The sequence below is a fragment of the Anomaloglossus baeobatrachus genome, chromosome 6 (assembly GCF_048569485.1).
Source record: "Anomaloglossus baeobatrachus isolate aAnoBae1 chromosome 6, aAnoBae1.hap1, whole genome shotgun sequence".
Taxonomy (NCBI): Eukaryota; Metazoa; Chordata; class Amphibia; order Anura; family Aromobatidae; genus Anomaloglossus; species Anomaloglossus baeobatrachus.
The window spans coordinates 35813762-35824561 of NC_134358.1; the positions used below are offsets into that span (position 1 = coordinate 35813762).

At 50.4% G+C, this 10800-nt stretch overlaps 1 protein-coding gene across 2 annotated transcripts in view; it reads right to left on the minus strand.

The window, feature by feature from the left end:
• The window catches only part of EFR3A (EFR3 homolog A), a 157771-nt gene that overhangs the window by 55867 nt on the left and 91104 nt on the right, over positions 1 to 10800 (minus strand). For both annotated transcript variants that reach the window (XM_075352857.1, XM_075352856.1), the window contains exons 10-11: positions 8705 to 8756; positions 4607 to 4779 (exon numbers count right to left, since the gene is read on the minus strand). In XM_075352857.1, coding sequence (XP_075208972.1) covers positions 4607 to 4779; positions 8705 to 8756 — 225 coding nt within the window. The remainder of the gene's footprint in view (positions 1 to 4606; positions 4780 to 8704; positions 8757 to 10800) is intronic.

Sequence of the window (10800 nt, forward strand, 5' to 3'; positions counted from 1 at the left end):
TCTATCCTGTAGCCGTGGGAGATGATATCCCGCACCCACTGGTCGGAGACGTGTTGAAACCACACGTCGCCAAAGTGGGAGAGCCTGCCACCGACTAAGGACGTTGCTGGCGCGGCCCGATAGTCAAGAGGAGGCTGCCTTGGTGGCAGCGGCTCCTCCGTTCTTCTGGGGATGAGGCTTCGTGCGCCAGTTGGGTTTTCGATCCTTAGCTGAGTTAGTGAACGAGGCTGAGGGCTTAGAGGAGGACCAGTTAGAGGACCGAAAGGACCGAAATCTCGACTGGTTCCTGCCCTGAACAGGTTTCCTGGTTTTAGTTTGTGGCAAGGAAGTACTCTTCCCGCCAGTAGCTTCCTTAATAATTTCATCCAGTTGTTCACCGAACAGCCGGGTCCCAGAAAAAGGGAGCCCAGCTAGAAACTTCTTGGAAGCAGCGTCTGCTTTCCACTCACGAAGCCACAAGATCCTGCGGATCGCGAGGGAATTAGCGGAGGCTACCGCTGTGCGGTGAGACGCCTCCAAAATGGCAGACATAGCATAGGATGAAAAAGCCGAAGCTTGGGAAGTTAAGGCTACCATTTCGGGCATAGAGTCCCTAGTGAGGGAGTGCATCTCCGCCAGAGAAGCAGAGATGGCCTGAAGAGCCCACACTGCTGCAAAGGAAGGGGAGAACGAGGCCCCTGCCGCTTCATATACAGATTTGGCCAGAAGGTCAACCTGGCGGTCAGTGGAATCCTTAAGAGAGGTGCCATCCGCCACAGACACAACTGTCCGGGCTGAGATTCTAGACACCGGAGGATCTACCTTTGGTGACTGAGCCCACTCCTTGACCACCTCAGGTGGAAAAGGAAAACGGTCATCAGAGGTACGCTTAGGAAAGCGTTTGTCAGGGCAGGCCCTGGGTTTGGTCACAGTGGCCTGAAAACTGGAATGGTTAAAAAAAACATACTCCTTGCTCTCTTAGGTGAGGTAAACTGGTGTTTTTCTACCAGAGAGGCTTGTTCCTCTGACACAGGTGGATTAAGGTCCAGAACGGAGTTAATGGACGCAATCAAGTCACTAACATCCGCATCACCTTCAGATAGATCAATGGGGTACATAGACGTAGCGTCTGAGCCCACAGTAAGGGCATCCTCCTCGCCTTGCGATTCATCACGTGAATCAGAGCCGTGGGACGAGGAAGGAGAAGAGTCCCTGCGTCTCCGTTTAGGAGGACGGGGTCTGGGATCAGATGAAACAAACTCTGTGAGCTCTGCAGAGCGAGTCGGAGCAGCAGAGGCGCCCTGAGAAGGGGGCTGATGCATGGTTAGCAGAGTCCGTGACAGCTGTCCCATGGAGTCGGCAAAGGACTGGGAGATAGCTTTAGAAAACGATGCTACCCAAGCCGGGGGTTCAGCCACCGGGGCCGGAGCAGCCGGAGAGACCCCTAAGGAGGCTCCAGGCTGAGGCACCACCACGTTAGAGCAGGCATCACAGTGTGGATATGTGCTCGGTTCGGGCAGTATGAGCTTACTTCAGTGCATATAGAGTAAAGCTTTGCAGCCTTGCTCCTAGTGACAGACATGCTGCTGAGGTGGAGGCTCTGTAGTAAAGAATTCACTCCTTCAGAATGACCCCCAGAGAGTGTACAAGAAAGTCCACAACCAGAGGTTGTGGCTTACCAGACCGATTCTTGTGTGCCCTCCGGATTCCCAGCTTGGACCCCCAGACAGCTTGCAGAGCTGCAGCAGCCAGCGCCGATCAGTGTGAAAACGCTGAGAAAATGGCGCTGGAGTGAGGAGGGGGGGCGGGGGTTAATCCAAGAGCGGGAACCGGAGGGCTAAGGAGAACTACAGGGGAGGGAAACATCTCCTCAGAGGAGTGTCCTCCCCTCTGCTGAACGGCCGGTGGGCGGCGCCGCACTGTCCCCCTGCATGACTGACATGCAGGGGAAGAGAAACGAAAGTAGGCCGCGGCCGAAGCCGGGGCCTAAATTTATCCATGCGGCCGACGAGCAGGCACCCTCGGCGCGGTTCTCAGGAAAAAACCAGAGAACCGGCCGGAAATCACAGCAAAGGAACCCCTGGTGCTGCCATGCTCAAATAACACACTCTCCCCACACAAGGAACCCCTGAATAACGTCTCATATACTTAGCTTTTTGAGACGCAGGGCCATGTCCCTGAGGGATGAGCGCTCCGTCCAGCAGGGGCCTGAAAGGGCTGCGGATGGAGACCGGTCTCCTGCAGAGCAGTGAGAACCGTGAAGGCTCCCACTTCAAGCCAGAGCCCGAGGGGATGGTGATGGAGCGCGGCATGGAAGGCTCCTGCCTTGAGATCAACCTTAACAGCACCGCCGACACAGTGGGGTGAGAAGGGACATGCCGGGAGTCCAGGATGGACCCGCTTTTCTTCCAATTCTTTAATTAAAAATCAAAAATCAAAAGAGGATGCATGTGTGTGTGTGACCTCCTGAACACAAAGCATTGAACTGGTTGGATTTGTCATCCGGGGGGTGTATATGCTCGGAGGGAGGAGCTACACTTTTAGTGTAGTACTTTGTGTGTCCTCCGGAGGCAGAAGCTATACACCCATGGTCAGGGTCTCCCATAAGGAACGATGAAGAAATATATATATATATATGTACATATACAGTTAGGTCCAGAAGTATTTGGACAGTGACACAAGTTTTGTTATTTTAGCTGTTTACAAAAACATGTTCAGAAATACAATTCTATATATATATGGGCTGAAAGTGCACACTCCCAGCTGCAATATGAGAGTTTTCACATCCAAATCGGAGAAAGGGTTTAGGAATCATAGCTCTGTAATGCATAGCCTCCTCTTTTTCAAGAGACCAAAAGTAATTGGACAAGGGACTCTAAGGGCTGCAATTAACTCTGAAGGCGTCTCCCTCATTAACCTGTAATCAATGAAGTAGTTAAAAGGTCTGGGGATGATTACAAGTGTGTGGTTTTGCATTTGGAAGCTGTTGCTGTGACCAGACAACATGCGGTCTAAGGAACTCTCAATTGAGGTGAAGCAGAACATCCTGAGGCTGAAAAAAAAGAAAAAATCCATCAGAGAGATAGCAGACATGCTTGGAGTAGCAAAATCAACAGTCGGGTACATTCTGAGAAAAAAGGAATTGACTGGTGAGCTTGGGAACTCAAAAAGACCTGGGCGTCCACGGATGACAACAGTGGTGGATGATCGCCGCATACTTTCTTTGGTGAAGAAGAACCCGTTCACAACATCAACTGAAGTCCAGAACACTCTCAGTGAAGTAGGTGTATCTGTCTCTAAGTCAACAGTAAAGAGAAGACTCCATGAAAGTAAATACAAAGGGTTCACATCTAGATGCAAACCATTCATCAATTCCAAAAATAGACAGGCCAGAGTTAAATTTGCTGAAAAACACCTCATGAAGCCAGCTCAGTTCTGGAAAAGTATTCTATGGACAGATGAGACAAAGATCAACCTGTACTAGAATGATGGGAAGAAAAAAGTTTGGAGAAGAAAGGGAACGGCACATGATCCAAGGCACACCACATCCTCTGTAAAACATGGTGGAGGCAACGTGATGGCATGGGCATGCATGGCTTTCAATGACACTGGGACACTTGTGTTTATTGATGACATAACAGCAGACAAGAGTAGCCAGATGAATTCTGAAGTGTACCGGGATATACTTTCAGCCCAGATTCAGCCAAATGCCGCAAAGTTGATCGGACGGCGCTTCATAGTACAGATGGACAATGACCCCAAGCATACAGCCAAAGCTACCCAGGAGTTCATGAGTGCAAAAAAGTGGAACATTCTGCAATGGCCAAGTCAATCACCAGATCTTAACCCAATTGAGCATGCATTTCACTTGCTCAAATCCAGACATAAGACGGAAAGACCCACAAACAAGCAAGACCTGAAGGCTGCGGCTGTAAAGGCCTGGCAAAGCATTAAGAAGGAGGAAACCCAGCGTTTGGTGATGTCCATGGGTTCCAGACTTAAGGCAGTGATTGCCTCCAAAGGATTCGCAACAAAATATTGAAAATAAAAATATTTTGTTTGGGTTTGGTTTATTTGTCCAATTACTTTTGACCTCCTAAAATGTGGAGTGTTTGTAAAGAAATGTGACAATTCCTACAATTTCTATCAGATATTTTTGTTCAAACCTTCAAATTAAACGTTACAATCTGCACTTGAATTCTGTTGTAGAGATTTCATTTCAAATCCAATGTGGTGGCATGCAGAGCCCAACTCGCGAAAATTGTGTCACTGGCCAAATATTTCTGGACCTAACTGTATATATATACATATATACACACAGACATATATATATATATAAAAAAATTAAAATAAACATAAATAATTGTAAAAAAAAAAGATTTCCCCGTTTCTATAAAGTGAGAGCGGGCAAAAAAAATAAAAAATAAAACCAGTTACTTTCGGAAGAAGACAATGTTTCTCCCTTTGCATCCTGATGGACAATGGTCTACAAGCTGAAGGGGCGCAGAGCAATTCCTTCTTGTAACTGATGGGGGTCCCCGCACCTACCAGTCTCACCTTTAATGACAGGCACTTGTCAAAGGTTGACAGATTGTTTTATGCAATAAAATGATTATCATGGGAGTACCTGATGCCGCGGAGTTTCGCCCGGTTGTCGTGCCGATCTATAAGGTTGTGCAGTATTTCTAGCACCAGCTGGCGCAGCTCCAAGTCCTCCATGAGCGAGGGAGACAGGAGGGGATCTAGGAACGGCGGGGGAAGGGCGGACACAATGTTCTTTGCTTTGTAACCTGAAGTCACCTGGGAAGAGAAACCAAGAGGGTCATCGAAAAAAAAAAAGGTCCGAGATGAAGCGTAAACCTGACCCCGGGGGCATCAATGTGGATGATCCCACGAGGTTATGGAATTTGGGCCCCTCTCGCCCACAATATAGGAAATCTGTTTGTTGTCAGTAATTTCATTCAATAGCGCGAAACCTGAGCAAAACTTCTACAGGGGAGGATTTGGGACAATTGTGTCCAGTCCTCACAATTACTCCTAAACTCCAGTCCTCTCAGCCCCAAACAGGTCAGGTTTTCAGCATTTCCATAGTATTGCACCGGTAATTCCTTTATGATTTCATCACCTGGTCAATGTTAAGGAAATCCTGAAAAATGATCTATTGGGGTCTGAGGACTGGAGATTGGGAAACACTGAGCACATTAACACTGCACCGATTAATAACTAGTGATGAGCGGGCACTACCATGCTCGGGTGCTCTGTACTTGTAACTAGTGATGAGCGGGCACTACCATGCTCAGGTGCTCAGTACTCGTAACTAGTGATGAGCGGGCACTACCATGCTCAGGTGCTCTGTACTCGTAACTAGTGATGAGCGGGCACTACCATGCTCAGGTGCTCAGTACTGGTAACTAGTGATGAGCGGGCACTACCATGCTCAGGTGCTCTGTACTCGTAACTAGTGATGAGCGGGCACTACCATGCTCGGGTGCTCAGTACTAGTAACTAGTGATGAGCGGGCACTACCATGCTCGGGTGCTCTGTACTTGTAACTAGTGATGAGCGGGCACTACCATGCTCAGGTGCTCAGTACTCGTAACTAGTGATGAGCGGGCACTACCATGCTCAGGTGCTCTGTACTCGTAACTAGTGATGAGTGGGCACTACCATGCTCAGGTGCTCAGTACTGGTAACTAGTGATGAGCGGGCACTACCATGCTCAGGTGCTCTGTACTCGTAACTAGTGATGAGCGGGCACTACCATGCTCCGGTGCTCAGTACTGGTAACTAGTGATGAGTGGGCACTACCATGCTCAGGTGCTCAGTACTCGTAACTAGTGATGAGCGGGCACTACCATGCTCAGGTGCTCTGTACTCGTAACTAGTGATGAGCGGGCACTACCATGCTCAGGTGCTCAGTACTCGTAACTAGTGATGAGCGGGCACTACCATGCTCGGGTGCTCAGTACTGGTAACTAGTGATGAGCGGGCACTACCATGCTCGGGTGCTCGGTACTTGTAACTAGTGATGAGCGACCACTACCATGCTCGGGTGCTCAGTACTGGTAACTAGTGATGAGCGGGCACTACCATGCTCAGGTGCTCGGTACCCGTAACTAGTGATGAGCGGGCACTACCATGCTCAGGTGCTCTGTACTCGTAACTAGTGATGAGCGGGCACTACCATGCTCAGGTGCTCAGTACTCGTAACTAGTGATGAGCGGGCACTACCATGCTCGGGTGCTCAGTACTCGTAACTAGTGACGAGCGGGCACTACCATGCTCGGGTGCTCAGTACTCGTAACTAGTGATGAGCGGGCACTATCATGCTCGGGTGCTCAGTACTCGTAACTAGTGATGAGCGGGCACTACCATGCTCGGGTGCTCAGTACTGGTAACTAGTGATGAGCGAGCACTACCATGCTCAGGTGCTCTGTACTGGTAACTAGTGATGAGTGGGCACTACCATGCTCGGGTGCTCAGTACTTGTAACTAGTGATGAGTGAGCACTACCATGCTCGGGTGCTCTGTACTCGTAACTAGTGATGAGCGGGCACTACCATGCTCGGGTGCTCAGTACTAGTAACTAGTGATGAGCGGGCACTACCATGCTCGGGTGCTCAGTACTCATGCTTGGAACTAGTGATGAGCACTTGAGCATGGTAGTGCTCACTCATCATTAGTTACAAGTACTGAGCACCTGAGCATGGTAGTGTCCGCTCATCACTAGTTACGAGTACTGAGCACCTGAGCATGGTAGTGCCCGCTCATCACTAGTTACGAGTACTGAGCACCCGAGCATGGTAGTACCCGCTCATCACTAGTTACGAGTACTGAGCACCTGAGCATAGTAGTGCTCGCTCATCACTAGTTACGAGTACTGAGCACCTGAGCATGGTAGTGTCCGCTCATCACTAGTTACGAGTACTGAGCACCTGAGCATGGTAGTGTCCGCTCATCACTAGTTACGAGTACTGAGCACTCGAGCATGGTAGTGCCTGCTCATCACTAGTTACGAGTACTGAGCACCCGAACATGATAGTGCCCGTTCATCACTAGTTACCAGTACTGAGCACCTGAGCATGGTAGTGCCCACTCATCACTAGTTACGAGTACTGAGCACCTGAGCATGGTAGTACCCGCTCATCACTAGTTACCAGTACTGAGCACCTGAGCATGGTAGTGCCCACTCATCACTAGTTACGAGTACTGAGCACCCGAGCATGGTAGTGCCCGCTCATCACTAGTTACGAGTACTGAGCACCTGAGCATGGTAGTACCCGCTCATCACTAGTTACCAGTACTGAGCACCTGAGCATGGTAGTGCCCACTCATCACTAGTTACCAGCACTGAGCACCCGAGCATGATAGTGCCCGCTCATCACTAGTTACGAGTACAGAGCACCCGAGCATGGTAGTGCCCGCTCATCACTAGTTACCAGCACTGAGCACCCGAGCATGATAGTGCCCGCTCATCACTAGTTACGAGTACAGAGCACCCGAGCATGGTAGTGCCCGCTCATCACTAGTTACGAGTACTGAGCACCCGAGCATGGTAGTGTCCGCTCATCACTAGTTACGAGTACTGAGCACCTGAGCATGGTAGTACCCGCTCATCACTAGTTACCAGTACTGAGCACCTGAGCATGGTAGTGCCCGCTCATCACTAGTTACGAGTACTGAGCAGCTGAGCATGGCAGTGCTCACTCATCACTAGTTACGAGTACTGAGCACCCGAGCATGGTAGTGCCCACTCATCACTAGTTACCAGTACTGAGCACCCGAGCATGATAGTGCCCGCTCATCACTAGTTACGAGTACAGAGCACCCGAGCATGGTAGTGCCCGCTCATCACTAGTTACGAGTACTGAGCACCCGAGCATGGTAGTGTCCGCTCATCACTAGTTACGAGTACTGAGCACCTGAGCATGGTAGTACCCGCTCATCACTAGTTACCAGTACTGAGCACCTGAGCATGGTAGTACCCGCTCATCACTAGTTACCAGTACTGAGCACCTGAGCATGGTAGTGCCCGCTCATCACTAGTTACCAGTACTGAGCACCTGAGCATGGTAGTGTCCGCTCATCACTAGTTACGAGTACTGAGCACCTGAGCATGGTAGTACCCGCTCATCACTAGTTACGAGTACTGAGCACCTGAGCATGGTAGTACCCGCTCATCACTAGTTACCAGTACTGAGCACCTGAGCATGGTAGTACCCGCTCATCACTAGTTACCAGTACTGAGCACCTGAGCATGGTAGTGCCCGCTCATCACTAGTTACCAGTACTGAGCACCTGAGCATGGTAGTGTCCGCTCATCACTAGTTACGAGTACTGAGCACCTGAGCATGGTAGTACCCGCTCATCACTAGTTACCAGTACTGAGCACCCGAGCATGGTAGTGCCCGCTCATCACTAGTTACGAGTACTGAGCAGCTGAGCATGGCAGTGCTCACTCATCACTAGTTACGAGTACTGAGCACCCGAGCATGGTAGTGCCCACTCATCACTAGTTACCAGTACTGAGCACCTGAGCATGGTAGTGCCCGCTCATCACTAGTTGTAACGAATCCTCTGATAATGGAGGGCCAGTCTAAGAATTTCCTTTTTGCATTAGATAAATGAAGCAGAAACTGGGCAAACGTTGAGCAGAACACTGCCGCCACCTCCAATCATTGTTAGAAACAAAACCATTTCTGAATGTAAATACCAGTGCACCTACCATCAGCAGGGACCGGAGCAGCATTATCTGGATTCTCTTTGTTCCCAAATCACTGTAACAAAATCAAGAAATATAAGTTAATAAAAGAACCCAATGAAAGGTGAAGAGGACGAGCTTATGTTACTCCTCCTGGAAATGCATCAATACGTACAACTGGGTGTTCTCCTTGTTCCTACAACCATCCACACATCAACACATCAGCCTGAGTAGTGCCCCACAACCAAAATAGCAACACCCGGTTAGTATATGCACTCATACATTTCCAGGAGGAATGAAAGAGGAACAGTACACCATTATTCCAGATTTGTTTTATTAGAGAATAAAATTCTGAAAGCTACTCTTTAAAATTTCATCTTAGAAACAATGGCATAACTCAATGATTGCTAGAAGCGTGTGTGGGGGGGGGGGGGGGGTACATCCAGGACCCCCACCAATCTTGAGAAAGACAGGACTTCATTGCTGCATCCATTGTATGTTTTCATGTAGCCTGTTTTATGCATTTTTTTTGTAAAGAAAAAAATAAAAAAAATGCAGACCATGGGCAAAAAAAAGCATTGGAGATCATTTTTTTTCCCCTACTCGCTCATTTTGAGTTCAATGGGGGAAAAACTGCAGCAAAAAAATTTAGAACTGATGCTTTAAAACAAAAAAAAAAACCATTATGTGAATTAGATTTTTTTAATACTACGGTAACTTGTTTTGCTGTTACTTTAGGACAAAAAGGCGCAGTATGAACGCACCCTGAAAAAGTTGCATTATTTCTGCTTGAAGGACGGAGCTCTGAAGCCCCTTTTCATCTTTTGTTTGGAAGAGGAAGGAATTGAAGAAAAAGAAAAACGTTCAAGTGTTTATTTCTTTTTTTTTTTAATTTATATACACATTATATATTGGAAAAATACCGAGTGACTATGAGCTCAATTGTCTCCTTCACATAAAGCTTCTTAATTGTTGTGAGTAAATGTTCCAACACTTTTTCTGGTGCTCTGGATTTTCAGATGGACACGGTCAGCAGAAAGTGACTGTTCAAACCAAGCTCAGGTGCCAGTGAACCTTTCGCTGTGGCCGAGCAGTTCAGGGCACCTTTCACTCTACTTGTTTTCCATCTTTGCTCTTCTTTCTTTGCAAGGAAGAGGAGGGTGAAGATGAATGGAAAACAAGTCGACGTGAAGATGCACTGAGCCGTTAGCCTGCACCAAAGGTGCATTGAGGTTGGCTTGAACAGTCGTATGTGGAAACAGATTTCTCTAGAGTTCAACTAGGAGGAGCGCCTCCTCTGTTCCAGCTGGACGGAGCGCCTCCTCGGTTCCAGCTGGACGGAGCGCCTCCTCGGTTCCAGCTGGACGGAGCGCCTCCTCGGTTCCAGCTGGACGGAGCGCCTCCTCGGTTCCAGCTGGACGGAGCGCCTCCTCGGTTCCAGCTGGACGGAGCGCCTCCTCGGTTCCAGCTGGACGGAGCGCCTCCTCGGTTCCAGCTGGACGGAGCGCCTCCTCGGTTCCAGCTGGACGGAGCGCCTCCTCGGTTCCAAGCTGGACGGAGCGCGCCCTCGGTTCCCGCTGGGAGGAGCGCGCCCTCGGTTCCAGCTGGGAGGAGCGCGCCCTCGGTTCCAGCTGGGAGGAGCGCGCCCTCGGTTCCAGCTGGGAGGAGCGCGCCCTCGGTTCCAGCTGGGAGGAGCGCGCCCTCGGTTCCAGCTGGGAGGAGCGCGCCCTCGGTTCCAGCTGGGAGGAGCGCGCCCTCGGTTCCCGCTGGGAGGAGCGCGCCCTCGGTTCCCGCTGGGAGGAGCGCGCCCTCGGTTCCCGCTGGGAGGAGCGCGCCCTCGGTTCCCGCTGGGAGGAGCGCGCCCTCGGTTCCCGCTGGGAGGAGCGCGCCCTCGGTTCCCGCTGGGAGGAGCGCGCCCTCGGTTCCCGCTGGGAGGAGCGCGCCCTCGGTTCCCGCTGGGAGGAGCGCGCCCTCGGTTCCCGCTGGGAGGAGCGCGCCCTCGGTTCCCGCTGGGAGGAGCGCGCCCTCGGTTCCCGCTGGGAGGAGCGCGCCCTCGGTTCATCTCTAGGAGTGACGTCCAGTTACACAAAGCACTTCTCACTCCGGGAGGGATCACAATG